This window comes from Ramularia collo-cygni (assembly GCF_900074925.1).
Source record: "Ramularia collo-cygni strain URUG2 genome assembly, contig: RCC_scaffold15, whole genome shotgun sequence".
In the NCBI taxonomy this organism is placed as follows: Eukaryota; Fungi; Ascomycota; class Dothideomycetes; order Mycosphaerellales; family Mycosphaerellaceae; genus Ramularia; species Ramularia collo-cygni.
The window spans coordinates 674,427-700,289 of record NW_019716269.1 but is presented as its reverse complement, the minus strand read 5'-3'; the positions used below and the strand labels follow the sequence as shown (position 1 = coordinate 700,289).

Genomic DNA, 25,863 nt, shown 5'->3' with positions numbered 1-25,863 from the left:
AGGAATCGTAAGAGCACGGAATCGGGGCTGGCAGGGCTCGAAGGAGCAGAGAAAGGGAAGAGGGCATGGATACGCATACACTCAGGATGCGAGGCAAAGAGGGAGGAGTGTCGGGGAAGAACAGTTGCAGGTGGTAGTGCGGTACAAAAGAATGACTTTTAGCACGTTTTATTGATCTCTTGCGTTCTCCACGGCGAGATATCGACCATACGAGTACTACTGTGAGATTTATGATAGTATTGCTTCACCTTTCCCACTTGTCCTGAACCTCTTGGTGCCGTACACAGAAAGGAGCTCCAGCATGAATGAAGACAGTCCAGCCCCGGATTCGATCTCAGCTGCAAAAGTCATGCAGTTTACGGTCTTCGAATGGCTTTCTAGTGTACTCTCATGGTTTCCCGAACGGCTGTTCGTGTAGCAAAACGCACATCGATCTCTAACTCAAGTTCCCGGCGCATACCTTCGTTCGGTGCTAGTTCAACTTGTTTCCGTAGACGCTGACTGCAATCCCGATTGTTGCAAAGTCTCGAGGAGATTCAATCGGCCTTGACGGTAGAACCTTGAAGAAATATGTTTTGCATCGATTCACTTAAGGTTGAAGGACTCTAGCATACGCAAAGTCTGTGTGGCTGAGAACTGCATGAAGGATGACAAGAGGGGTTTAGGAATCCACGGTCGACTTGAACTCGCGAATGGAAGGATCATGAGCTCAGATTTCCTCGACAGTGCAAGCATCCGTATCAAGATGTCTTACCTTGTGACAATCGTTTCCGAGAACGGCACCACTTTCGATGGAAGCATGCACGTTTGGCCCCTAAGTCAGCATTGATACCCGTACTATCGAGCGGAGATATCGACATGACTGATCGCTGTACGCGACGACATTCCGTTGTTAAGGGTGGAAAGCAACCGCGATGAAGAAGGTCGGTTGAAGTGATACTGCTTTAGACAGATCTCAACTGGAGGAGATTTTACGACGGATTGCCATTGGAAGCGCGAAGATATACGCAGTTGCGAAATCATTGCGGGGAAGAAAGCTTTGGAACGTCTATCAGCACCAAGTCGGCCGATCTCAGGATTACTCGCCGAGACTGAACTCTTCGGGGCTACTCTTGTATCATTTCAGAGTCTCGCTTTCTGTATGGTAGTCTGTTATGCGGCTCTTGTGATCTGTTCTATCAGCAGAGCCACGGATGTCAGTAATGGAGAAAGCTGCTGAGGTTTCCGATCTCGGTCATTTTTTCATGAGTTTCATACAGTGGAAGTTGACATCCTCAGTCATACCCATAGTACCTTCATGCATCGCTCTCTGCAGACTCGAGGAGTCTAGTACCGCTAGAACTGCCGCTACTAGCAGAGTTGCCCGTTGATCAGTTGAGAGGAGGAGTAGAGGCGCTGTTTTTGTTAATGACTTCTCGTATTGGCAGCTCTGCATTTTAGAGCATCGCTTCCTGTATTGGCAGCTCTACAATCTGGAGCATCGCTTCCCGACAGTCATCCATCTTGGAGCTTCTAGTATCCCCTCCACCAGTAGAGTCACCCGTTCATTGATGGAGAGAGCTGCTGAGGACTTCAATCTTCGTCATAACTTTTCACATCGACTGCTCTGATCAGTACCGTTATAAGCATCAAGTGTGAAAGAGGGAAGGTAGTCAAAAGTACTTTGATTCCATCTTTGTGTCTGTATCTGGCTTTACCTTCCAAGCCTACCTCCGAAAGCGCCGAAGAAGAGCATCTTTGACATACTGAAACGTATAGCGACCAGTCCGGTCTTTCCACTTCTCCACCAACGGCTGCGACTCGATATTCTCGATTTCCACCTCCATAAGCTCCTCCAACCACATCAAGATCTCCCCCACAGTCCCGTTGATTGGCAACGTGTCCCTGATAATGCACACGTGCCCGCGATCGGATTTCCTTCGTGTCGTCACTTGCAGTTCATCCAGAAAGATTGTCTGCTTGATAATCTCAAAGCGCCATTTCCGATCCTTGACGGTGATTGACCAAGTCCCCTCCATCTTGAATTTGCTCAGCAAGGTCTTTTCCAAACTGCTGCCGCCGTCCTGACGCCATCCTCTAGCATTCCAGGAATCAATCTTCTTCATCTCAAGATTGAGGATGATCTCGTCATATTTCGGATCCCACGTCGCCTCTCCATAGATCGAGAAGATCTTGAAGACGTGGTTCTCCCCAATAAGCGGCCGTGATGCATTCCATTGGCGCTTGTTGAGACGTAGGTCCCAGTCCCAGTTGGTGATGCCGGAGAAAGGATTTTGAGTGATGAGGCGAAGAGGGAAGGCACTGGTGATGTACCATTCGCAATTTCTTGGGCCGAGGAGCCCGTATGGTTCTTTTCCATTCAGGTGGAGATTCAATCCCAGCGGGAGGCGAGGAGGAGGTGCCCACTCGGTCCAAGGACGGACCTCAGCTGGGAGATGCTGTCGGAGAAGCAGGCGAGGGAAGCCTGGGGCGGTGTTGATGGTGAGGTCGAAATGCTTGCAAATGCGCATTGCGCGAGTGAGGTCGCGAGGGCCCAGATTCTTGAGGATCTGCTCGAGCAGCTCCTGAGTCCCAAGGACCCTCTTTGCTGCATGGTCGCCTTGTGCTGCTGGTGGATCTGAGGTCGCCATGGTGGTGGTGGTGGGATGTAGATTGGAAGTGGTGATGTTGTCGGTGGAAGGTGGGAAAGGAAGCTTGGCGTTGGTCAGCTAGCTCACTGGACCCCTTTTGAGTGATCTCGAAAGGTCTCTCCACGATCTCTGGTATCCCACACTTTGACCTCTGCAGTGCAGAGTCTACACTATCGTACCAGCCCTGGAGAGTTATCTTGCCCATGGTCTACCTCCTCATATTGCTCGAGACGGAATCAGAGACATGCTCGGCCCCATTATCCTCTTGCAGCTAAGTCTCCGCTTGCTGCGAGGCGCGTAAACTACCTTCCAACGCGTGGTGCAAAGAGAGCCGCCTTCGAGCAAGGAGCGGTGCAATTCAGACACAATGAACGCACCGGGAGGTCGCTGCACCAGAGATCAAGAAAGGAACCGAGGATGACCTGCATGTTGGAATCCGAGGTGGCTCCGCTGCTGGAGTCGGTCCACGACGACCAGGGCCACTTCCATGCGGATATCACGATGAAGAAGCTTAGTGAAGTTTGGTGACCCTATATGGCAAGCGATGAACGAGCATACATCTTAGCTTACATTTAATGCGCAAGAGACGCGAACCGAACGAGAAGTCAACCGCAGATGCCTGCCACAGTCGCCTCTCCATGGCCGCTGTTCGGGATGGATTAGGTGGAACCTTTCCCTAAACCTCACGAGAGAATCGCCACATTCTCCATCTGATCGCATCCTGCCCGGACATGATGCCAACCCATTCGTCGACGCGGTACTCCTCCACACGGCTGTTGGTCTGTTCACCACCCTCGGAGCGCTCAACTTCAAGCCGCCCGTCTCCACCCGATATGTTGTATTCCTTTCCCGCCGTCCCAGGCCGATTGAGTTACCGACAGTGGACCAATATTGGGTCCCTGTGAGCCTGAGCTTGAGCCCGAAGTGGAAACAAAGCTCGGCTGGCGCTTAAGCGAGCGAGGTGTACAAGCATGGAGGGTGTCATCCCTACGGTCCCGGCTCACGAGGTTTGCTCAGTGAGACGAGGCACCTTATTCTACGTCCATACCACCTTGACGCCTTGCAATCTGCAGTATCGAAAACACAAGCGCTCAGTCTCTCAATGAGAAGCGTAGCGAGGGCGCTGCCTTTTTCGGCAGGCTCGACAGCTCCACTCCTTGCAAGTCTTCCTGGAATTTGCTGACGGCGGATACTTCATTGGCAGTACGAGACGATTTCAAGAACTACAAACCATGTGGATGGAGTCGGAGGTCACGATGAATCGATCGGTCTGGAGGCCGCAAGTCTTTACGCCAGCCGTCCAAGATGTCTTGGACGAGAAGAAGAATGACCCACCTGCTTACTCCTACCACCGAATCCCAACATATGAGCCTTTCATGTAAGTTTCCAAGTCAACGAATTGGCAGCCAAGTCGAATATAGAGTCGAATACCCGTCAGCTCATTGGGAGACTTGCGTCGTTCCTCGCTTTTGTCTGGCTCGCGAGCTGCAGTCCACAGCGACTCGAGGACAACGGTACAGATGGTTTGTTCTATTGCCGGCTACGCCTTCACAATCAATGAAGGTACGGCTCAGTTTCGCATGGAGGCATGATCGGTCTGATTGATGCTGCTCAGAGGACGTCTGAGCTTTTGAGTTGAATGTCGTTTACAAGATCGTGCGAGTTTTGATGGCGCAAAGCCTGGATGGCTGAAGGCCTGGATGAGGGACAATGTTTTGATAGTGGAGGGTGTTCTTCAGAGCTCATGAACTGTACCCGCTTTGATGTACCCAGCAGATCGCAGGGATATCTTGTATTCGCCATCGTAGACTGAGGTACGCCTTTTTGAAATGAAGAAACGATTTGATCGGGGTTGAGGCAGAACAAGGAAAAAGATTTGGCACCGTCGAATGATCTTAGCACAAACACTCAGCAAACAGGTTGTAAACAGGGCAGCTTAGAATGTCTGTACTAGGGTCTGAGGCGTAAAAGTCGAGCCAGCTCTCATCACATCGGACTGCTCTTTTGAGCTCGTCTATTTTCTTAAGTTGCGTACCCCAGGAAGCTAGAGACGCCTTTGTAAGATCTGCAAGGCACAAAGAAGGTTGATTGCAAGTGGTCGACTGTGATAGTTTTCTCCCTTGCTCAGATATCCTTTCCGCTCAACTTTTGACCCACCATCCCTCAAATCATCGGCTTGTATCGTACCATCATAGAGCCGGCCGAGTTTCCCATATACCTACTGGACTTCAGTATATCGACCAACAAACATCCCGGATCCTAGTTCCAGCCCGGCACACGATACATCTTCAAAGTTTCTCTCCAATCCCCGTGGTCATAGTACGTCAGTTCCGTACAACCTTTGCTCTCTCTCAAACAGTACGCCTCCAGAACCGCCAGCATCTCCCTCAAAGTCCCAGCAACTGGAACCTGATGTGCCGCCAGCTTCCCATGCATCTCGCGCGAAGGCAACCACTCCGACAATACGAAACATTGCTTATCCCCCTCGGTGTAATCATTTGTGTACTTCCGGTCAGTATTCTTCCCCTCGACGTAATCCGACCGTCCCTTCCAGCCAAGCTTATCCGCCTCGATACCGGTCTTGGAATACAATCTGAAGGTCCATTCAGAGTGCTTACTGGTAGTAGGTTCGCGGAAAACAACGTTGGCGTGGAATCTGCCGCAACCTGGAGAAGGGAACATGAGCATGTCAAGACGGGAGTCGTCTGGAAGATATGTGGCAATGACAGGTCCCTCGCGGGGTCTAGCCATTGACTTGTGGGCATGCTTATCCTTGAGCAACAACTCGATGAAGAGAGCTGGTCCGTATGCGTCAATCCATACATTGTACCATAAATGGTACCTCTCTCTCCTCCGCAGGGACGTCTGGGTCAGGAGGAAGTCGACTTGCGCGCCGGGTATGATGACATTGCGCGCGGAGCCGTCCTTGGCCGTCAACATGTCTTTGAGCCAAGGCGCCCACTCATCTTCTCCGGTGAGAGAGGGTACCTGGAGCTTGTTGACGGCTAGCTGCATGGCAGAGCTGGACTTGTTGTCGGTGGTGGCAGCTTTCCATTGCTTACAGACGCGTTGAAGCTGGTAAAGCTGCGCGGTGCTGAAGTGGGAGAAGATCTGGTCCTGCAGCTCTTGGATCGCGAACGTCTCCTTTGCTTTGATTCCGTCACCTGTGTTGAATAGGGCATCGCGTCTCTTCTCAAAAAGCCAGYGCGCGTATCTGCGGTATCGTTAGCTGAACATGTTCAGGAGCCTCTTGCTGGTGGAAGACATACCCGCTTTGGTCCTCCGGCCACTCCTTCCGCTTGTACTCACTGATGATGAATCTGAAGACCATCATGCCGGATACAGCAATGCCCACGATGAGGACGCAGACGATGTGGAGGCAGATAGCCAAGACGCTGGCGAAGAGCGACATCGTGTCCCTGAGGACTTTCCCCGACATGGAAGGAAGCATTGGTGGGTTCGAGTGTTGTGAGCTTCGCTGAGGTCGACGTTGCACTGGTGTCAGAGGACGGAAGATCTGCTTTCGAGATCGATGTTTTGATGTTCTTCGGTACGGGGTGCGGGACGTTCCGACGTTCATCACATGAAAGGTCCGTGCTTCCAAAACTCGAGGTTTTGAAAGTAGTACATCTTCAACACCCGAGATCGTCTTCTACAACACGTCACGACACAACATCTTCCCGCCACCCCTTTGACTCGACAACAACGAGTTCAGCCACGCCAGCTACGCAACCACCCTTCAAATCTCGCACTACTGGATCCTCATCGATCCATTTCGAAGCATCAGTCCACGATACAGCCGAGTCGCGTCGCTCGTTCGCAATGGTCGGAAGATATACGCGTATGAGTCTCGACGGTGGCGAGAATCCGATTGAGGGAGAGATCAGGCACCTCGTCGACAAGCTCGACAGCATCATCGAGGAAGTGGATGAGGCTGAGGACGCTGCGAGCAAGGCTGCCGCGCGATACGCCGAGAAGGTCAACAGCGCTAGTAGAGACGCGAGTACCATCTACCAGAAGATCGATGTAAGTGTGATCATGAGAGTCGCGTTGATTCATGACTAACCATCGCGCAGGAACTCAGAGACCAACAAGTGCAGGGCATGAGTTACTTGGACCGCGCCGGATGGATCGCCAGCAAGCCCGCACCAGTAGCCCCACAGGAGGTGCAGGCTGAGCTTTTGGAGTGTAGAGACGATTCACCAAGGTCCAACGAAGAGGCTCTGATCGCCAAGGGGCTTTTTCAAGCTGGCAACACGGTGATTGGGGCCCGCCGAAATCGCCCGTCTAGTCATCACGGCACTAGAAACGCGAATGATCTCCGTGAATACAACCAAGCGCACCYGAGGTACATTGGACACCCCAATGTCACCAAACCTAACAGACCCTCCGACCGCCTCGAAAGTGGTCGTGCGCAGATCGAAAGGATGCAACGCCAGAGCGACGCGCCGATACCTCCCGAGATCGCACTTCCTATTCGGAAGTCAGCGGAGGGCAGCCGTGCCGACAAGAAGGGCACAGATCACAAAGATCCCAATGTCAAAAAGGGCGAGAAGCATGAGAATATCTCGCGTGACGAGGCTTCGGCGGCTTCGAATGGCGTGAGAGAGCAGATGGCTCGTAAGCGCGAGAAGAGAAGGCAGAAAGCTTCCAGGCGCGCTCTGAGAAATGCGACATTCGTCGACTTGACTCCGGCGCATCAGGCTGGAGGCAAGGCCACGGCGCAGAAGTCAAACCCAGGTGCAATTGCCAACGATGAGAGTGACCGTCCCGTGAACGATGAGACTGACGGTCCCGTGGGCGGCTTCACGTTCAATAACCTGCCGATTCGAAACGCTAGGGATGCAGTCTAGCGTATGATGAAATGGGGTGGAACTGTGCATCGCAATACACGACTGCGACTCGGGGGGACAGGAGGAACGACTGATGGTGAATCCAAAGCGTAGCGGCAGGGCGAGGGAATGACAGGATAGTCAGTGGCGATGGAGCACCAACGTTGTGCTTTCTTGGGTGATAGGGGACGAATCCTTGAGTCTCTGCTCATAGCAGTCTCACACTCCTACTTAGCGACCGTGAATATAACATACTGTTCTCTCTGATATAGGGCACCGTTTCATTTGATACTGATGTACTTGGAAAGAACAACCTAAGGAAGGCCAGTAGCAGTAGAGCTGTCGATATGAGAGATCTTCAACAGAACAGCGCCCTTATTTGCCCTCTCTATTGCATAACAAACCACTCTGCTAGTAGTAATAGTTCTAGCAGCCCTAGAGTTGTATATTGTGCAGAGAGCAAGGTCTCAAGACGTCATAAAGACGACTAAGGGTTGTTTGCCTCGACGAAGAATCCTCGTGTTGACATCTTTGAGCAGCAGGTTTGCCCAAGGCAGATACGGGAGTTGTTTGTCTATACACAGCAGCACATCAGTCAATTGTCCTCCGTAGTCCTTCAATACTTATAACAGTGTTTCCCACTAGGGTCCTTGGTTAGGACTTACTTTCCATCTAATGTCCATACTACATTACCACTCTCTCGATGCGTATAAATTGTACCCCGTCACTATTTCGCGGTCGTTGTCTGCATCCATGCAGGGCAAATGGAGCTAATAATCCCGGCTCCACATCCCGGATCCTCTCTCGAGTTTCTACCTCAGCGCGGTTTATTTGCTTCGACAACAGCAACTTCCCCCGCGCGATCCTCACCCATCTACTCTGTCAACATTCATTGGGTATCTAATCCTCAAGACAATTGAAAGTATACTCGTACCACTGTACAGTATGGCAGCCTCCAGACTGCCAGAGGTCTGCGACCCAATGCTCGCAGACGAATCCGAAAATGATCCAGTGGACGGGACGTGGGAAGATGTACAGAACGACGGCGACTCCACCACAGCCATGCTGCCCGAGACTCTCGACGAGGGCATGAAAGCAAACGACTTCGGACAAGAGTCCAGCATCGACGCCCAGCGAAGAGCTTCCCGCCGCGCAGCCGCGGAAAAAGTGGAGCTTCAGATCGCCAACGACATCGATCACCACAGATCCAATCTTGAACTTATCGCGCGAGAGGTTGACGAAGCTGAGGAAGCCGCGAAAGAGGCCATAACAAGATATGCCAGGATTTTCAAGAATGCCTGCTATGAACAGACCTTGGCCTATGAACAAATCAAAGCAAGTACCTGAACCTCCGTCCATAAGATCCGTCACTAACTGTCGCTTAGGAACTGCAAGTCCGTCGAGAGAAGAACCTTGGAAAGAGCACTTCGTTCATCCGTGACGTTCACCCGACAGAGATTGAGAACTCCCTCCKCGAGCGCGAAAACGGCGAAAGCGGCGCTTCGAGACCAAAGGAAGACGTAGCCATTGCCAGAAAACTCGTCCAATTCGGGAAGGAAATCAAAGATAACGCACGTCTTCAACGCGAGAAGAGGAACACATCGGTCACATCGCGCCACGGGGTCAACAGCCGACCTACCACCAGAGCTATACGTCGTATTCGACGGATGGTCTCGCGCGTAGCTACTCATAACGATACTATCGAGAAGCTTGCGGATACCATTGATCCCACCACACTCACGAGATCTGTCCCTCGCCCAACGTCCGGGCAGGCGCAGGCGGCAACCAGGAAGCGTGAAGCTTCGATGTCTACAGATACCATGGTCCTCCCGGTGAGACAGATCAACATGGCAAAGTATAAGCCATTCAAGTCACAGTCCCGTAAAGTCGACAGCAAAGGTCGTTTCTACAACGACGTCAACTTTCAGAAGGAGGAGAAGGCGGACGAGGCATCCCGCAACAAGCCCACAGTCGAAGCGAAGAATGCGGGAGTGCAGGGCTCCTCGGATGGTGGGTCGAATAGCGCGAAGCATGTTCGATTTGAGGAGCCAAACGACGGTCAAGATCTCGAGCAAGTTGCAATAGATGAGAGCCCGGCGGCAGAGTTCTCATTCAACGACCTCGTATTTCGGATGAAGTGAACGCAGCCAGTTGGATTACCGCTTACAATGGAAGAGCTTTGGACGTTGACGGCGTCTATGCGAGGTTTGAAAGGATTGACTGCATGAGTCTCGAAAATACTGCGGTAGACTTCAGGACTGGTGTAGAAGCATGACGAACGAGGCGCTTTGATTTGGCAATGGCTCGCTATTTGAGCATCATGCCGCGGAGGGTACATACGCTTGCAAGTTTATCATGATTAGAATACGCTTTTCCACTTACTGCTGCTCCCTCCTTAGTTGTTCATATCCCACCTGGTACACGTTCATCTATTGGGAGCAACTCTCTGATATAGGATCGATCTATCTAGAGCCTGCTGTAGTCTGCTACATGCTCCATGCAAAGCGAGTTGTGATTCTTTCTGCAGCCCTTGACATGGTCACACCACAACAATGACTGTATATATGGCGAATCCTTCCAACCGACGCGGCGACGAATGGTGCATCTCCGCTAGCCTCTCTGGATCTTGTCAATTCTCGGATGCAGGCAAGAAACGATCCCGAGATGGTTCCGGGCCCACATTGGAAACCAGATCTAGCCCGAGTGCTGACTTCACACGTCCTGCTGACTTCACACGTCCTGCTGACTTCACACGTCCTGCTGACTTCACACGTCCTGCTGACTTCACACGTCCTGCTGATACACTTGATGATCAAAGTCTCCGGAACCTCTGCATCGGGAACTCGCCGCAAGACTTCTATTATACAATCAACACAAGGAAATACCCATCTACATTACGCACAATGGAGCATTCCGCGGACGAGACCTTGATGCGCACGCTCGCCGAGCAGACATCATACACGCTCGTCGAGGAAGAAGATGGCGGCTTTAGCAGCGACCCCGAAATCATCCGACCGGCTTCCCAGGCGCAGAGAAAACTGCCCTCGTTCTACAAATACCTGGATGGCACGCACGAACAGCAGCAGCAGGGTCAAGAGGAAGTATTGCGCGCAGAGCAGATGATTCTTGTTAGTATGCCTTCCGACCCGATGCTGATATCGATTATTGACCTTGAGCAGGATGTCTCCGTTACAATGCAGGGCAGCAGCAGTAATGTCCTTGATGACAATGGTCTGACTTTGGCTGCTTGGGCGGTACGCTCTGCTCGACGAGGTATGGCTATTGAGAGAGACCGCATGTATCAACTCCGAGTGGACTTAGCTGATGAAGTGCCTGCTCTACGCGACGTGCCGGACGGCGAGTTGATGACGACGGAGGAGGAGGATCTCGCATCGAGTTACGAGCAGAGCAGCGATGTACGTCTTCTTGGACGCCTCATTCAAGTACAATGGACTAACAATGGAGCAGGACGTCTCAACAAAGATGGACGATAGCAAAGCCACTGCCATTCATCACAATCGTTCACGTTTGTCCAGTTTTCTTGAGGCAAATTCTGAAGATATGCCTGCGGTTCCGTTGAGTGAACGACCAAACATGAAAGGCAAACCGGATGCTTTGTTCGTACTCCAAGGACCTCCCTCCCGCGGGGAAAACAAACGACGCAGAAAGGTCAAGAAACAGCCCAGGACTGCCAGTTTGACAAACCCCGAAGTCATCTTCACGCATAAAACCAACGGACTCTGTAAGTTTCTCTTCCACGCTGCAAAAAAGCTGACCATGGATGAAGACGCCCCACCACCAAGCGAAAAGAAATCGGGCAAAAGCAAGATGCCAACCAATCCTGTTGCTGATGAGACGGAGGCGACAAGTCAGGCGGCCGCTGGAGAGGAAGAGGGAGAAGAAGTCACTCCTGCGAAGAAAAGTGTTCTGACAGCTGAGGAGGCGAAAGAGGCCGAAGAAGAACGCAAATTCGAGGCATCGCTGCCGAAAAAGCCGCTTCCGAAGCATACTGGCAAGTTTGTCCGTTTGAACGCCGCGGACGAGGAGGCTTGGGCAAAGGATATTGCGAAGCGGAGGGAGGAGCATCGGATGATGAAGGTGAATAGGGCACGACATAAGGTGAGCTGGGGAGTGGGATCGTAGTTCACTGAGTTGTGATGGTGGGGCGATATGCAAGGATACTGCTGGAGATTAGTACATGGAGGACAGGAAGCTGATCTCCTCGTCCGGATACTTGCAAGCCAGAGGCTTCATTAGAGCCTGCACCGTAATGCCCCTTTCAAATCCGCCTCTCCGTCAAGATATTTGATTGTACCAATCCAGCATTACAGTTGCTGCCGACCAGGTCCTACCTTCCACCGGCCCTGCCCATTATACTCCATTGATATCCATCACTCACATCGTACACTATCAACGTCCCTCACGCACCGCATTCCATCTCGTTCAGCTGGCGGTATCCCAGTCCCTGAATCTGGCGATACCCCTGTTGGCAGCATCTCAGAACGATGCCTTCTCGCCATCGTAACAATGATCCAATCGATATATGTACGCACAATCCAATTGTTCTCGACAAGTCGACTGGTGTGACCATCTATACAATCACATTATTCTCGGCACTCATGCCTCACAGACGGGCTTCACTTGTAACAATCCAACTCTTGTTACGCGACCTCCGTGATCTGGATTTCTGCGCTAGCGGCAGCGTCAAAATAAAATATTCAACTTCTTCCTCCAAACCTCCGACTTCCTACAACAACCTGCTTCGCCTTCTGCAACACGTTATCTTCTGCTGCAACACCATCATCTGCTGCTGCAACACCATCCACGACAGCAACACCAACTTCTTGCAGAAGTCTCCTTCGACAAAGCCACCAAGCATTACTCCACAGCTCTCTTCCCCACCCAGCAACAACATGGCTCAAGACGAGCTCACCGGCCATGACATGACACAAGAGGGCGCGCAGCGATTCGACGGCGACAAGAACATTTTCGCGCTCTCTGACCAGCAAGAGGCCCTTGAATACCACGCCTTCGACATCCACGCGCAGCTCCAGCGATTGAAACGGCAAGAGTACGAACTGGAGAAATTCCTCTCATTCGAACAGGGCAATGTTGAAAATGCCATCATGTATCAACAACTCGACTCCGCCAACGACTTCCAATACCAACTCGTCGATCGCGCGCTCCTCAAGTACGCCGAGACGAGGAACCTTTACGGGCTGGACAAGTGTCGCCTCGTCGCCAGGAGGAAGCATCTGAATGCCTTGAAGGATGATCGTGGCACCGTCGTCAGGTTCGCCAGCGTGTTCCTCATGCAGCGACTTCCTTTGCAGTCCTTCAATCCTCGTCGAACGGACTGCAAAGTCGGCGTGAGCAGTGGAGAGGAGGGAACAGATCCGCCTTACCAGGTCACTTTCCACAACGACTCTTCGACGGCTCTGGAACTCTACAGGCGCGCGTTTGAGATCAAACTGGCAGGCGTTGTACAYCTCGAGCCCGACACGCGGCCAATGTGCAAGACCCAACCGCCCGCCACCGAGGACGATGTGCAAAAGTACAACACTCGCGTGGCTGTGGAAGCAGAAAGATCCAAGAACAGCGCAGAGAATCTGAGTTCACTGTTTTTCCGAGGTGCCATGAAACAAAACCAGAAAAGCCTGGGTCAGAAGCGACAAGACGACCTTCGCAAAGCTCAATCATCAACGGGCAAGATCGCCAAAGCCTCGACGAAACCWCGCAAGGTCGGCAAAGATTCCCAGCAAGATCGCAACGCTCTCTTGAAAAGTCTGGTAACCGAAGCAGGCTTTCCAAGACGCCCCTCAATGATGAGCGTGATTGATGAGCTGGTCGCCCAAAATGCCCGCGATGCTGAGCGTCAGGCAGAGCGAGCGGAGCAAGACGCTCGAACTACCAAGGCCACCGAGCTTCTGAGCGGCATGGTGCTTGGATCGAATGGAGAAAAGGATGAGAAGCTGGAAGAACAGTGGGACAGCGTGAAATTGTCTCAAGACTCGCAACCACTGTAGGAGAGTTTGGAGAGATGACAAGTCTATTCCCTTGATAAGGCCCGGTGTTCGTGGTTCCAGAATTCGCGCTGTTTGGTCGTCTTCACCATCCGTCTTGTGGTACTACTATCAGCAGCATACAAATCAACGAACCGTCATCAATACCGTCCGTACTTTCCCCCTTTCATCTCTATTGTAATCACCTTCCTGAACGCCCATGTATGACATGAGCTTTGTGGCCTCTGCCTATCCATCCTGGACCATCTGATCTCTGGACTGGTACTAGAGATGCGCTGGCAGCGCGCGTAGCCGAGTGAAGTCTGCACAAGATATCGCCCCCTACTTTGAGCTCAACAGGGTCATCGAAGTCCCACTTTTCACGAGGCCAAAACCTGTATAGGACATCATGCTCGTCAATGACACCTTTTCCTCCATCAACACATCAATACACTCGTCTACTGCCACCACTTTGACTTGTTCTTTCAAATCACCAGCAGACTGCCACACGAGAAAAACAACAAAGGTATCAACGAATTCCAAGTTTCCTCTTCTGACATGGATACCCCTTTTGAACAACTCGATCTCGAGAGACAGCGTATCCTCGCTTACGACAAGGACGTGACAGACCAACTCAAGCGGATCAAGGAACAAGAACGTCAATTGGAGGATTTTCTCGACATTCGTATGGAAGAAGCACAGTGCGCAATTCTCAGATATGCAAGGTTAAGAGCGACCGTCGTAGCAGACCGCGCGCGGTTGACCGCACGGAAGGAGGTAAGTTCATCCTTACTCCATAATCAAGTGCAAATAGCTGACTGATTGGGAGGAACTCAAAGCCCTCCAAGATGAAGATAGCGTCGTAAAGAACGCCGGACCATCCTATCTCCTCAACCAAGTTCCTCTCCGCACCGTCAACCCCTCCACAGACCTGAAGTGGCAGACCGGCGTAAGCGATAACACAGATCGGGAGCTACATTTTGGTGTCATGAACCCGAGTGATTCTCGGTTCGCTCTATCCTTCGTCCGGCTCGCGGAAGAAATCAAGCGGCAATATGCCATCATCCTTACGGAAAAAGACACCCGGCCAATATCGCATGATCAACCACCAGCCACCGATCTCGAGATCGCGGAATTCGATGCCTTGAACAAGGCCGAGGGAAAGCCGATTGAGTGCTCAAATGCACCACACTTCCGTAGGTCGTCAAACACATGCAAGCGCAAGAAGGTCAGCGCCTCATCTCGCAGCTCCAGCGGATCTCTCGCAAAAATCTCCAAGCGGAACAGGGAAGAGAAGAAGAAGTTGCAAAAAGCACTGAGAAATGTCGCGGCTCGCTGGGCCCTACATTTAGAGCAATCCATCGAGAAGCCTCACAACCAAGTCATGACGGATGACGAGATTGAAGAAGGACCCGATGGAGGTCTCGCGGAGTCTTTGAGTTTTCTTCCAAAGGGGGAGTCAACCGACGACCAAACTTTTAGCGGTCTGGCCTTTCGACCAAAGTGATTCCGGGTAAGGAGAGATGCGGAATCCAACATACCATGTTGTCATTGGTACGGAGTTGCGGAAATCCCCGGAAGAAGGGATTGAAACCTCGTGCTACGACCAGGTGGTTGCCAAGTGTCTCGATGGATGGGACGAAGGCTCAGCCGATCACGTTAATTCGACGGTCTCAGAACTCAAAGCGAGAAGCATAGTTGCACCATGGCCGTTTGCTTCCACGTACATCGCTCGTTGAAGAGTTCTCCATACATCAAATTCTACGTTACGATCTCTTTGCCAATGCCGCGAGGCCGATTTGGAGGTCTCTAATGTCCGCCTTTCCTTCCATGGCTTTCCTGTCCATTGTCTAATATATTTCTTTGGTCTCAGTGTTATTCCATTTCCATTTCATGACTTACATCGCAAGCTCTCTTTTGGTCATCGCCTGTGGGCAGCGCTTTGCTGATTGCGTCTCAGATCAACTAAGTGATTCCATGGAGTCTTCTGCTAGGTAAGGCCAACAACTCGCTGCTCGGACACATGATCTCTGCCGTCAAGTTTCCTAGATGGAACCTACGTTATCTTGCTCCTGGTTGCTTGGATACTGCTACCAACGTCCAGAAGCCGCTCGTCTCCATCTACTCTAGTTTTCTCATGATTCTCTCGGGAGATGTTGTTTGTCAAGCTATTTGCTATTCGTATATRTGCCCTGCACTGGCACAGCTATCTTTGAGCGCAGCTTGCTCTACATGTTTGCAAGCAGTATAAGCATTCTATCCTCGATACATATATTTCGTGCCTGTCACGTCCTTGCCATTCAGAACCACTTCATCCTGTTCTGCGAGAAGATCCATCTTCTACGACTCATCCCGCCCAAATCTGGCAACCGGCAATCTTCTTCCGAAATAGAGATCGACCAGAATCCCTCCTAATTCGTAATGGCAAGTGAATAACTCCGCGTCACACACCCCCACCCCACCTCCCCGGCCGCACTTTTCCCACCTATTTAACCCGCATGGATCTTCCACCACAAACCTCCCTCCTAACATCCACTCTCAGTCTTACCCATTACTTTCCAAATTCGCAACGCCCGACCACTCGCCTTCCATTTCTCGAAAGCGCAAAGCTCCCGACGAAATCAGAGTCAACCCTCAAGCCAAGATGAGTGCCTTCAACAACGCCAGAAACGCCCTCGCGCGCCTCGAAACGCAGCGCGTTGCTGTCTCGGCAGCAGTACACAAAATCAACGTGCAGCTGCGCAAGATGGCCTTGAACCTGACCAAAGCGGAAGTTGCACGCCTTGTTGAAGACAAGTCTGACGGCCCGGCTCAATATGTGAGGGTGTTCAAGCAGCATGCGGAAGCGGAGAAGCGCGCGAAAGTCGACTTGAAGAACCTGGATAAGCGCGAGGAGGTGCGGTCTCCGGATTTGCTTAAGTGATACTTGCTCGAGTTGCTGACGTTGCGGTAGGAGATCAAGACGAACTTGGAAAAGGACGCATTTGACGATGAGCATCTCGAAGACTTGATGCTATTCACCGAGGTCGCGGAAGATCCTCCGGTTGGGATCATTGAAGATCCTGCAGACAGACCCGTTCGGACTTGGACCGATCCTAAGACAAGCGGGAAGAAGACACGCGAGGTATATGCGCCCAGTCGTTGTTTAGAGATGAAGCTTACTGACACTGATTTCGAGCAGCCAAAAGTCCCTGCAAAATCGAACTTCGCCCAGGAGAGTGCGGCTGAGGACGATGGCATCAAAGACCTTATCATCGATCGGGTTGTCGCTCGAGCTACTGGCGGTGAGCAGGACGTGAACCTTGTGATGAGCGGTGCTTTACCGAGCGGTGACGCTGCCCTCCCGATCGTGGTGGACGATGACAGCGAAGATACGATCGTCGTTGCTGTCCCCAAAAAGGTCAAGAAGAGCGCAGAGACTGTATGATCCCCCCAACGCTTCAATATCGTCGGCTTGTTGCTAATGTTGTCGTAGGGGAATTGCGAGGTGCAGGCGGATGATGGCGACAAGGACAAGGCTCTGGCTGCGTGGGGCGCCAGCTTCCAGCAGGAAGATGGAGAGTAGCTTGCGATAATTTGATGAGCAAGATGGACATGTGCCGGAAAGTGACATGCGCACTATGCGCTTCCGCAAGGTTTCTCATCATCCAGACTCCGAGGGAATGAGGATCGCCATCGCCATCGCTCCACAGAGCTCGCAGCAATGTCGGTCAAACTCAAGACCGCCGCGGACGCACGCGCGATGCGCACAGTCTTTCCGCCGGAGTTCAAGCAAAAAGTGATGAGACATGCTCGTTTTGTGAACATTGCAGCCGTTTTGAAGCTGTAGATAGCATCAGGGTATGTAGTGAAAGTCGCAGAGCTGTCGATATGAGAAATTAGCAACAAGAGCAGCCCTCCAAACTGCTCCCTCGCTTGATTGACGGGCTGCTCTGCTAGTGGTTAGAATTCTAGCAGGTCTGGAGTCGTCGAGCCTGTAGAGAGCGATGCCTTAGGTCATAGCGGGAATGAATGAGGATTTATTGTCCCGCTGAATAATCCTTATATCAATAGCCCTGGTCAGAGTCGGACTAGTCAGGCGTCTGCTAATCTTCATGGAACCTTGAAATGCACCATTCGAGTTCCCTGCTCGGCTCCCGTTCCACCTCCTTTTCCCAGGTGAGGAACCATACTGCCCTCCGCGCACGGTAGACGCGCACTGGAATTCTGACGACAGGACTTTGTCCCAGGGATCATTAAACCTCTGTCTCAAGGGTCACGAGGTCCAGCTCTGCCGTAAAAGATGCGATCTTTGGAAACCTGTGCCCGAGCAAAATCAATGACTTCATCCAAAATGTGTGCCAGCTGCTCGCCGCATCCACCCAGAATGCCGTCAGGATACGCTGTCACTCCACACTATGCTACCGGCTGGCTCTTCCGAGTTTACCCATTCTTCAACTGCTTTTCCTCCCTCTGGCAACATCCTGCATTCTTCATCATGCAACTCCCCTGAAAACAGTAGCAGAGCTTCGCTCGCCGCTCCAGCAAGGTGATGACCGGTGGCCACCTACTCCAGACTTTGATCTCTCAAGCTCATCGATCTTGCAATGAGTGGATCTCGCCAAGGGGGGAGAGCATTTCCTTTTCGTGTAACTTACGACCCACCTTCTTCTTCTTCTTCCTCCAGCCGCCAGATCCATCCGTTCGATGCTCAGGACGTGTGACTCCGTTACGCAATGAAAGTGGTGCTCTGGAACGTACCGTCACTGCACAAGATTACATCGTTGAGGAGGCTTGCAGCGCTTACCCTAAGGCGATAGTTGACAGTGTAGAGCTGGCTGCACCGTAGTAAAGGGAGTCTGGTCGAAAGCCTCGCGCGAATGAAACGAGAAGTGGGTTTCCTGCTGTCGTTGTCCGGCAAGCATGATCCACTCGGCAGCTTGAACAACCCAGCAGCATAAATGATAGTGCAAACTGTCCGCACTCTCCAACTTAGTCTCAGACAATGCTTCAATACGCCGAGAGGAGGCCAAGTCAGGGCAATGATCATTCGGCTGGGGTTGACAAGGCAGATCTGATCGTGGCAAGCGATGCGCCGAAGGATGATGCCACTTGGTGATGGGATCAATTTAGGCCATATTGATCTTCTGACTCGTTTCATTGACCAAATGCGGCCTCCGTCCCTGGCACTGTCTTGCGAATTGTCGTATGCTGTCACTTGATAAGCCTGTGTTCGAAGCTTCGCTACAAACTTCATGGCAGATGTCGCGTTGCAAGAGATTGCTGCTGGACGAGTCCTCCAAGAGATCCAGACTTCCATCGTGCAGACGATAGTCCTCAGGGCCGCTCGCACTTTGTATTGTTCAATCCAGTAACGATGTGTGTCGTGGAATAGGCGGGGAGCACAAGTCATGGTGCAGCCCGGTCTGGAAAGAGTTGCCTGGCAGCCCTTCTGGACTGCAGTCTAGAGCATGTTGATGTCGGAAATGAGTCAGTTACGCCGAAAACTCCGAGACGCTCCAAAGAATGATCCAAGGCAGTGGAGAGCGTATTATGCAAGTATGTGCTGATGAGCGAGACAGCCATGATGGCCCGTATCCTGTCACAGCAGCGCATTTGGGATGTCAATTTGAGCAGAYCGAGCTTTCATCAATTGCCGATCGAATGGMACCAGAAAATCGACGCTGCTGCGGGTTCCATTTGGCAGAGGAGGTGCGGAAGCTGCTCGAGATGGTGTGTCCAAGCCTCCGCTTTATATGATAACGCTCGGCTGGCTGACAAAAGGAGTGCAGTCTCCGGATTGAACGTATGATGTGACACGTGGGACACTGCAATGAGAAGCAGTGCGTGTCCGAAATATGCAAGTTGCACTTTGAGCCGCAGATACTGATGAGCATGGTGTAGCGCCGAACGAGTGCTCCAAGCTGGAAGAGGCGCGATTCCAGATGAAAGGGCCGAGACGGGGAGGATTAAGCCATCGACCTTCTTGAGTAGAAGTTACGAAGGAATCAGATTGTCCAGGTGATCAAACAGAGAGGTCGAAGCTGTCGACGGTGGTCGGGATCCAGGAGAGAAGTTGCTTGCCGGTATCTCTATCCAGGGAGCAGTTCCAGCATGAATACACTCRGGTGATTCCAATGTCTCGGGGTAAAACTTCCAGGCCTGAACTTCACCATTGCCAGATCGAAGGAGATCTTGGAGGATCGCGATATCTGCATTCAGGTAGAAAGACAGATAGGCGGGCCGCTGAAAGGCTGCAACTTGACCACGGGGTCGAGAGACTCATCGGAGCAAATACCAGTCTTTCCTTTAGATGGTCGATAAGGCGCTGGTATCTGTCGTCAGACTGCCCGCGTACCATCATTACTGGGCGTAGAATCGTGGGTGTGTCCGTCTAGCCATCATTACAGTCGGAGTAAAGGTGGATCGCAAGGCTGATCGCAGAACTCTCCATAGGTATGGTTCTTTGTTGAAATGTGACTTTGCTTGCCGCATTTCAGACAATGCTCGAGAAGGGGTGAAAAGGAAGCCGCTGGCAGCGGCAGAGCAAAATCAGTATCTCGAGACTGCTGCTGAAGTACGGACTGCGGTCGAGCGTGCGTGGCTTGCGCCCTTGATCTCGTCTTTGGCATAGATATCGGCGGCACGAGGCGAAAGAAGTGCTGCCGTGTGGGAGAACGAGACTGTTCGGAGGAGCCACAAGCTCATCGTGTGTTTGATGTGAGGCTATGAGGTTGCTCGTCCATTGGAGATGGACTTCGGCTCGATTGTAACTGCTTGGCGCGCAGGAAGTCGATGGGATTGTTGAAAAAGGGTTCGCAGGAACTGCGATCTCATGGCAGAGGAAGAACGCGCTTTTGACGTGAGAACCACGGCCAGAGGTTGATGAGTGGACTGAGATTGGTGAAGGCGAGCGAGGCGCCGAATGTGTGAGACTGTTCGAAAGAACGTCGATCTCATGGTGGGAGTGATGAAGTGCTAATGTGCAAATCATGGACAAAATTTGTTTGTTGGTTGGTGGTATTGATGTTGTTCGATCGAGGCGAATGAAAGTGCCAGTCGGGGGTGAGACTATTCGGAAGAAGGCCGAACTCGTCACAGGAGAAATGGCTTGCTGAAGTGCAGGCCATTTTGGGATTTGGTAGCTTGTGTGGCTGTTGAAGAATCAAGGCGAAGGAGGTGCCAAGGGGAGTGAGACTGTTCGGAAGAACGGCGATCTCGTCACTGGAGAGATGGCTTGCTGATTTGCGAACCATTCCGAGAGTTGATGGTTTGTATGGCTTTTGATGAATCCAGCTGAAGGAAACGTCGAGAGCGAGACTGTTCAAGAGAACGGCAATCTCGTCACAGGTGAGAATGGCTTGCTGATGTGCAGACCAGTTCCAGGGTTGGGATTGATATTGATAAATCGTGGCGAGAGAATTGCCAAAAGAAGTGAGACTGTTCAGAGGAACGGCGATCTCGTCACGGGAAGGAAACGCTTTGCTGAGCTGCAGGCGTCCCCAAGAGTTGTTGTAGAAGATGATGGTATCCGGCGATGAAGCCGGTATTGGTAGAGGTTGAGACTGTTCTGGAGAACGACGATCTCGTCACGGTTGGTAAAGACATGCTGATGCGCATCTTTTCGCCTGGTTTTGAATGCTGGGGTATGGCTCTGTTAAGATTGAGTCGCTTGATGGAAGTTCTGGTGCTGCAAGGCGGTATGCGGCACAAAGCGGCGATGGTATCGAGCAGAAGGGTCATTCTGTGGGTTCTTCTCAATCTCATCGTCCATCTTACTGATATCCCCGAGTGCTGAGAAGAAATGACTTYGAGATCTTGTTGGATGTTGGATAGCAGGCACAATGCGCAAGTTGCGGCTTCCAGGTCCGAAGAATTTCGTTGTTGCTTGGACGTCCCAGTCGTTGATCCAGGATGTTGATCTTCCCCAGAAGACACTCTTTGCAATGAGTATTCATGCCTCTCTGCCTCGCTACCTGCTGCTGCTTCACAACAGGCATTGCCCAGAGGCAACCACGGGGAGGTGCAGAGTAGGACTTTGCCTCCGACGGACTAGCCGCCTTTCCCACAGACACCTCACGTCGCCATCGTCAGATCTGTGACCTGATCCTCCGGTTTCTAGTGACCTCTGTCCTTGGTCGCCACGCGTCTCTGTCTGGGTCTGTGACCTGACCACTCCAGTTCCTTGCGCTCACCATTCAAACGCCTTTGTCCCAGCCGAGACCATGGCGAAGCATGATGCCCTTCTTGCCCTCCTGCGCAAGAGAAGAGCCAGCATACGCCCAGTCGTCGGCTTGAACATTCCCAGGCGTCGTACACCGCCTCACCCAGCCGAAGTAGCAGCCAATGCCGTAGGCCTTCAACTTCTCTAGGAGTGCCATGATGACCCGAAGGACATCCTCCCGGAGAGGGTCGACTCCACCTGTATCAATCAGGTGGATCAACATGTTGAGAGCGTCCAAGCAGTCGGTGTGGATGGTGATCACGGTTCCCAGGCCGCGACCAGCTTCCTGCCGCTCTACAAGGTACTCCAGCGCGTGTCGGATGCCTTGCAACTCGGTGGTAGGGACATCGCCCTCCCTACCGAGAGCAATGCATCGACCGAACCAGCCACGACTTTGGGGCCGCTTCAGCGGCTTCACGGAGTGATCTTCGATCGCCCAGGCACACCCACCATACGCACCGTTCTTCACCGATCCATCAGTGTACACGTTGATCTCGTGGGAGTCCACCCCAGAGATAGTCATCGTTGTCGCTGTGTTCATCATCGGTGCTGCGCGTGGTGGTTGTGTTGAAGAAGAGAAAGTGCAATAGCAGCGTGAAGCTTGCAAATCGCTGTGAGCGCTTGGCTAGCTGCGGACCTGGCTGCGTTCTATCAATTCACAGCATCAACATCATCAAAAGCTGCCATCATCCATCAGCAATACTGTCGGAGAGCGGGAGCAATCGTCAAGGGGCAACCAAACAAGCCATCACCAGAAGAAAAGGAGTTCCGCAATGGGTAGGCACTGGCTGGACAACAATACCACTAGAACATGCACACCCAATGCGCCCACGCTGGCCGGATCGAGTGTCCACGACGGGAGATGCGTGGAATGACTTGCCGCAGTTCTTTTACATGGCTTTGACATATTCGTTTTCAAGCCTGGAAGAGCAATGGAGAGAGCTGGTCGAAGCACAACACCGGATAATTTCCGCTTCTGCACCGGATCTTGCAAAGCGACAGGAATCCCTTCCTTCGATCATTCCCCGGTCAAATCGTTGATCCACTCCCGGGGAACTTCTATCGATCTTTCTTCTTGGTCCAACGCCTCAAGAAGATCTAATATGGCTGTAGTGATGTCCGTGGAGGCCTGCGGAGCTCCGGAGTTTCACTGCGCTGTCGAACGAAGCCGAGTCACCATCGCTTATCCTCAGTCAACGCCACCGGTTCTTCCAGCCCGTCACCCTCAGACATCCTTTGGCGATTATGTTCCCACCGGTATCTGTCTACAGATCATTGTTACCAAGCCTCCGATGTAAGCCTACGACAGAGCATCGCCAAGATTCGCCTCCTGGAACCAACGAACACTGAGACAAGTACGCGATTCGTTATCCCAAGATCAGCCCTTGACTACATTCCCAACTGCTTCTTCAGCTCGCAACGCGCAGGTATCGCGAGTGGGTTCCAGATGGTGTTCTCTCTTGTCCACATCTTGCCATGTTCTTGCATACTAGCATCCAGATGCTATGCGCACCGCTTGTTTGCACTCTTTGTCCACAGGGAGACGAGGAGAAGCTCTTGGGTGTTTGCCGGTTTGTCCGTTGCATGAGATTGATCCAGAATGTTTGCAGGCAGGGCAATAAAAGATCCTCCTGTCCCGTTCTCAAATGCCTTCTCTGCACACGACTATACAGCAAGTCAGCAAGGCTCCCAAGTTAGAGCAATATACCTTGATACCCACGTCCCAAGACCAACTATGGAAGCCAACCTATTCGGTGACAGAGGCCTTGGGGGCAACCTGCCTCCGAACACAGCGCCATCTGGGGGAGGAGACAATGACGGAAGTGGAGCAACTCGTGGTAAGTGCTTAATCATGATACCTAGACTCCTAGCGGGAGGAGCCAGGCGCACAAGCGGGACGGGATCTTCAATTTCGCCCTTGATGTATCTGAGCTGACTTTTCGGTTCTAGCACCACAACACCACTTGACAATCGAAGCACTCGACAACCCCCGATCACTCATTGTCCATCCTCGCCCTCACATCCCTACCGCTACTGCACCAACAGTGTCTGACGTCTGGATCCCACCTACGCCCGATCTCTACCTCAACACTGCCCTCGAAGTCCCGCGCAGTCCTCCGCGCCCGACTCGACCTCACGGGTCCAACACAAGACGCATAAGACCCGCGCACTTCAACACCGCTTTCACTATCGTAAGTTGCTTCTGACTTGAACTATAACGCTTGTACTGACAGGATTGATAGATCAGAATGGAAGCACACAACCAGGTCCAGGCCGGCGCTCATGCCGGCGAGAACGCCAGCGCTGATCGCCGCGCTGCCCGACTCAACGCCTGGCGCTTGGGAGAGCCCACCCTTGTCGCTGCCTTCCAAGCAGCGCTCCAGCAGTACAAGCTGGATGACCTTCCCGCCTCCCAGCACTTCGAGGCCCACATGCAAGACGCAGCCTTCGCCGCCAAGACAGCCGTCCGTACCCACGGCATAATGCTGTGGTTCCCCAAACTCCCGAAGGAGGTTGACACCACGCTGACGGCACTCGTCAGCTTCTACCACGGTGAGGCCCGGCAGATGGTCGACCTCTACCGTAAGGAAGGCCAGGGCGGATCCTGGAACAGCGCTGCGGATCTTCACCCTGAGATCATTCACGCCGCCACAAGAACGTCGGTCCACTTCGTTGACGCCTCCTCTATGGAGGTTACCCGCTTCGCACCCTTTGGCAGCTCAGAAAAAGATCCAACGCCGATCAAGTGCCCTGGCTTTATCACGGAGCACTTCGTGGACGAGAGTCATCTCTGTGCAGATCTCGTGCGCGTCGTTGCTACCTGCAGGGTCGCGCGCGTCTACCTCAACAGCAAGGTGGCGCTGCGCAGCGCGAAGGATTATCGCTGGGAAGATGCTCGCCAGGCGCTAATCAAGCTTTGCGCGCAGACAAGTGTCTTACTCCGAAACGCTCTTCACTGGGTCAACAAGCCTGGCGTGGAGGAGGCGACTATGGTCCTCTTTGGCAACGTTGTCAAGGAGATCAAGGAGATCGGCATCGACGCGCAGACCGATGTGCTCTTGGTCAAGATCGCGAGGGGTCGACTCCTAGCGAAAATGTACGAGCACACGGCGGGCCTCTTAGCGGAAGCCATTGAAGAGGAGACGGATGAGGTCGGTGCTTTGAGCGATGAGTGTGAGGAAATGGCGGGAGAGTTGCTATAGTTGGAGGATGGCCCTGGTGGAACTGGCCCACTGTTCGGTGCGTGGAGGGACATACAGATGAGCTAGCGGCACCCTCGCTGCTGTCGCTGCTTTCTGTTGTGAATGAAGCAAAATGAGTAGACCATAGCCTTTCTGCGTATACATTGCTGTCTGCCTTGATCGCGAAGGTTGTTATATGATCGGAGGAAATTCTGTTGGCGCATCTGCTGTTCAAAGTGTTTCAACGCCACGTTCTGAACATGTTACTCCCATCATCGTGACTATCGGGTGCATTATTCGCTTCCGTATTTGCACGTTTGCCTTCATTGTCATCTGGTTTTCAATTCAGCCCAAGTTCGCAACACTTGATCCATTCGTGTCGCCTTGGTACTGATAGCAGAACGCATTATATCCCCCACGATTGCAAGCCACCCTAACAACAGGTCGTAGCACAAGACATGACCGTCTCTCGCCATCACCGCATGGATTTCATATTCCTTAGCAGATAGCTTCGTCCCGCGCAGCGTCAAGCACGCCTGACAACATCCAGCACCGTGCAACGACACTCCACACCCTTCTCAATCTGCTCAAACCATTCCAAGTTCAGTCTCAGCACAATCTCATACCAAGCATCATGTACCGCGCAAAAGTCCAAGCCACGCGAGATCTTGACCAACGACGCTGGATCGAACTTGCTCTTATTGATCCATCCCGTTTCCAGCTGTGTGCTATGCCAGTGAGGAGCAGTCACAACGAACACCATTCCCATCCATTCTTTCCTGAAGAGAAAGTCAGCCGCTTCTTCCGCCTTCTTTGCCTCGATCAAGAGTTCTTGGTCCACTTGAGTATTCTGCCTGAGGGAGCGGAGGTAGGTCTCGAAGGGCTGGTCGAAGTCTACATGAGTGTATCGCTGACGATGCGCGTGGACTCGTTTATAGAATGCGGCGACTTGAAGGAACTCGTGGCGGGTGGGGAGATAGGTAAGCGTCGGGATATTGTAAAGCGCTGCCATTG

The 25,863-nt window shown here is 52.4% G+C and overlaps 11 protein-coding genes; 7 read left to right on the top strand and 4 right to left on the bottom strand.

The window, feature by feature from the left end:
- Positions 1-1,706: 1,706 nt before the first annotated feature.
- On the bottom strand, positions 1,707-2,630 carry RCC_08862 (uncharacterized protein; the record flags this gene model as incomplete). Its single annotated transcript, XM_023774108.1, has 1 exon — positions 1,707-2,630. The coding sequence occupies one exon, from the start codon at positions 2,628-2,630 to the stop codon at positions 1,707-1,709; it is 924 nt and encodes a 307-aa protein (XP_023629876.1).
- A 2,259-nt stretch (positions 2,631-4,889) lies between these two features.
- RCC_08861 (uncharacterized protein) lies at positions 4,890-6,042 on the bottom strand (the record flags this gene model as incomplete). XM_023774107.1 has 2 exons in its annotated part: positions 4,890-5,844; positions 5,900-6,042. 2 exons carry the CDS (start codon positions 6,040-6,042, stop codon positions 4,890-4,892), a joined length of 1,098 nt encoding a protein of 365 aa, XP_023629875.1.
- A 410-nt stretch (positions 6,043-6,452) lies between these two features.
- RCC_08860 (uncharacterized protein) lies at positions 6,453-7,483 on the top strand (the record flags this gene model as incomplete). XM_023774106.1 has 2 exons in its annotated part: positions 6,453-6,656; positions 6,707-7,483. 2 exons carry the CDS (start codon positions 6,453-6,455, stop codon positions 7,481-7,483), a joined length of 981 nt encoding a protein of 326 aa, XP_023629874.1.
- Positions 7,484-8,407: 924 nt separating this feature from the next.
- Positions 8,408-9,603, top strand: RCC_08859 (uncharacterized protein; the record flags this gene model as incomplete). XM_023774105.1 has 2 exons in its annotated part: positions 8,408-8,801; positions 8,858-9,603. 2 exons carry the CDS (start codon positions 8,408-8,410, stop codon positions 9,601-9,603), a joined length of 1,140 nt encoding a protein of 379 aa, XP_023629873.1.
- Positions 9,604-10,365: 762 nt separating this feature from the next.
- RCC_08858 (uncharacterized protein) lies at positions 10,366-11,605 on the top strand (the record flags this gene model as incomplete). XM_023774104.1 has 3 exons in its annotated part: positions 10,366-10,590; positions 10,642-10,878; positions 10,931-11,605. The coding sequence occupies 3 exons, from the start codon at positions 10,366-10,368 to the stop codon at positions 11,603-11,605; spliced, it is 1,137 nt and encodes a 378-aa protein (XP_023629872.1).
- A 770-nt stretch (positions 11,606-12,375) lies between these two features.
- RCC_08857 (uncharacterized protein) lies at positions 12,376-13,488 on the top strand (the record flags this gene model as incomplete). The annotated part of the gene is made up of 1 exon (XM_023774103.1): positions 12,376-13,488. One exon carries the CDS (start codon positions 12,376-12,378, stop codon positions 13,486-13,488), a length of 1,113 nt encoding a protein of 370 aa, XP_023629871.1.
- Positions 13,489-14,022: 534 nt separating this feature from the next.
- Positions 14,023-14,971, top strand: RCC_08856 (uncharacterized protein; the record flags this gene model as incomplete). XM_023774102.1 has 2 exons in its annotated part: positions 14,023-14,241; positions 14,294-14,971. The coding sequence occupies 2 exons, from the start codon at positions 14,023-14,025 to the stop codon at positions 14,969-14,971; spliced, it is 897 nt and encodes a 298-aa protein (XP_023629870.1).
- Positions 14,972-16,108: 1,137 nt separating this feature from the next.
- On the top strand, positions 16,109-17,029 carry RCC_08855 (uncharacterized protein; the record flags this gene model as incomplete). XM_023774101.1 has 3 exons in its annotated part: positions 16,109-16,360; positions 16,418-16,885; positions 16,940-17,029. 3 exons carry the CDS (start codon positions 16,109-16,111, stop codon positions 17,027-17,029), a joined length of 810 nt encoding a protein of 269 aa, XP_023629869.1.
- Positions 17,030-21,641: 4,612 nt separating this feature from the next.
- RCC_08854 (uncharacterized protein) lies at positions 21,642-22,190 on the bottom strand (the record flags this gene model as incomplete). The annotated part of the gene is made up of 1 exon (XM_023774100.1): positions 21,642-22,190. One exon carries the CDS (start codon positions 22,188-22,190, stop codon positions 21,642-21,644), a length of 549 nt encoding a protein of 182 aa, XP_023629868.1.
- A 1,212-nt stretch (positions 22,191-23,402) lies between these two features.
- RCC_08853 (uncharacterized protein) lies at positions 23,403-24,870 on the top strand (the record flags this gene model as incomplete). XM_023774099.1 has 3 exons in its annotated part: positions 23,403-23,505; positions 23,618-23,859; positions 23,911-24,870. The coding sequence occupies 3 exons, from the start codon at positions 23,403-23,405 to the stop codon at positions 24,868-24,870; spliced, it is 1,305 nt and encodes a 434-aa protein (XP_023629867.1).
- A 505-nt stretch (positions 24,871-25,375) lies between these two features.
- RCC_08852 (uncharacterized protein) lies at positions 25,376-25,861 on the bottom strand (the record flags this gene model as incomplete). The annotated part of the gene is made up of 1 exon (XM_023774098.1): positions 25,376-25,861. The coding sequence occupies one exon, from the start codon at positions 25,859-25,861 to the stop codon at positions 25,376-25,378; it is 486 nt and encodes a 161-aa protein (XP_023629866.1).
- Between the last annotated feature and the right edge of the window lie 2 nt (positions 25,862-25,863).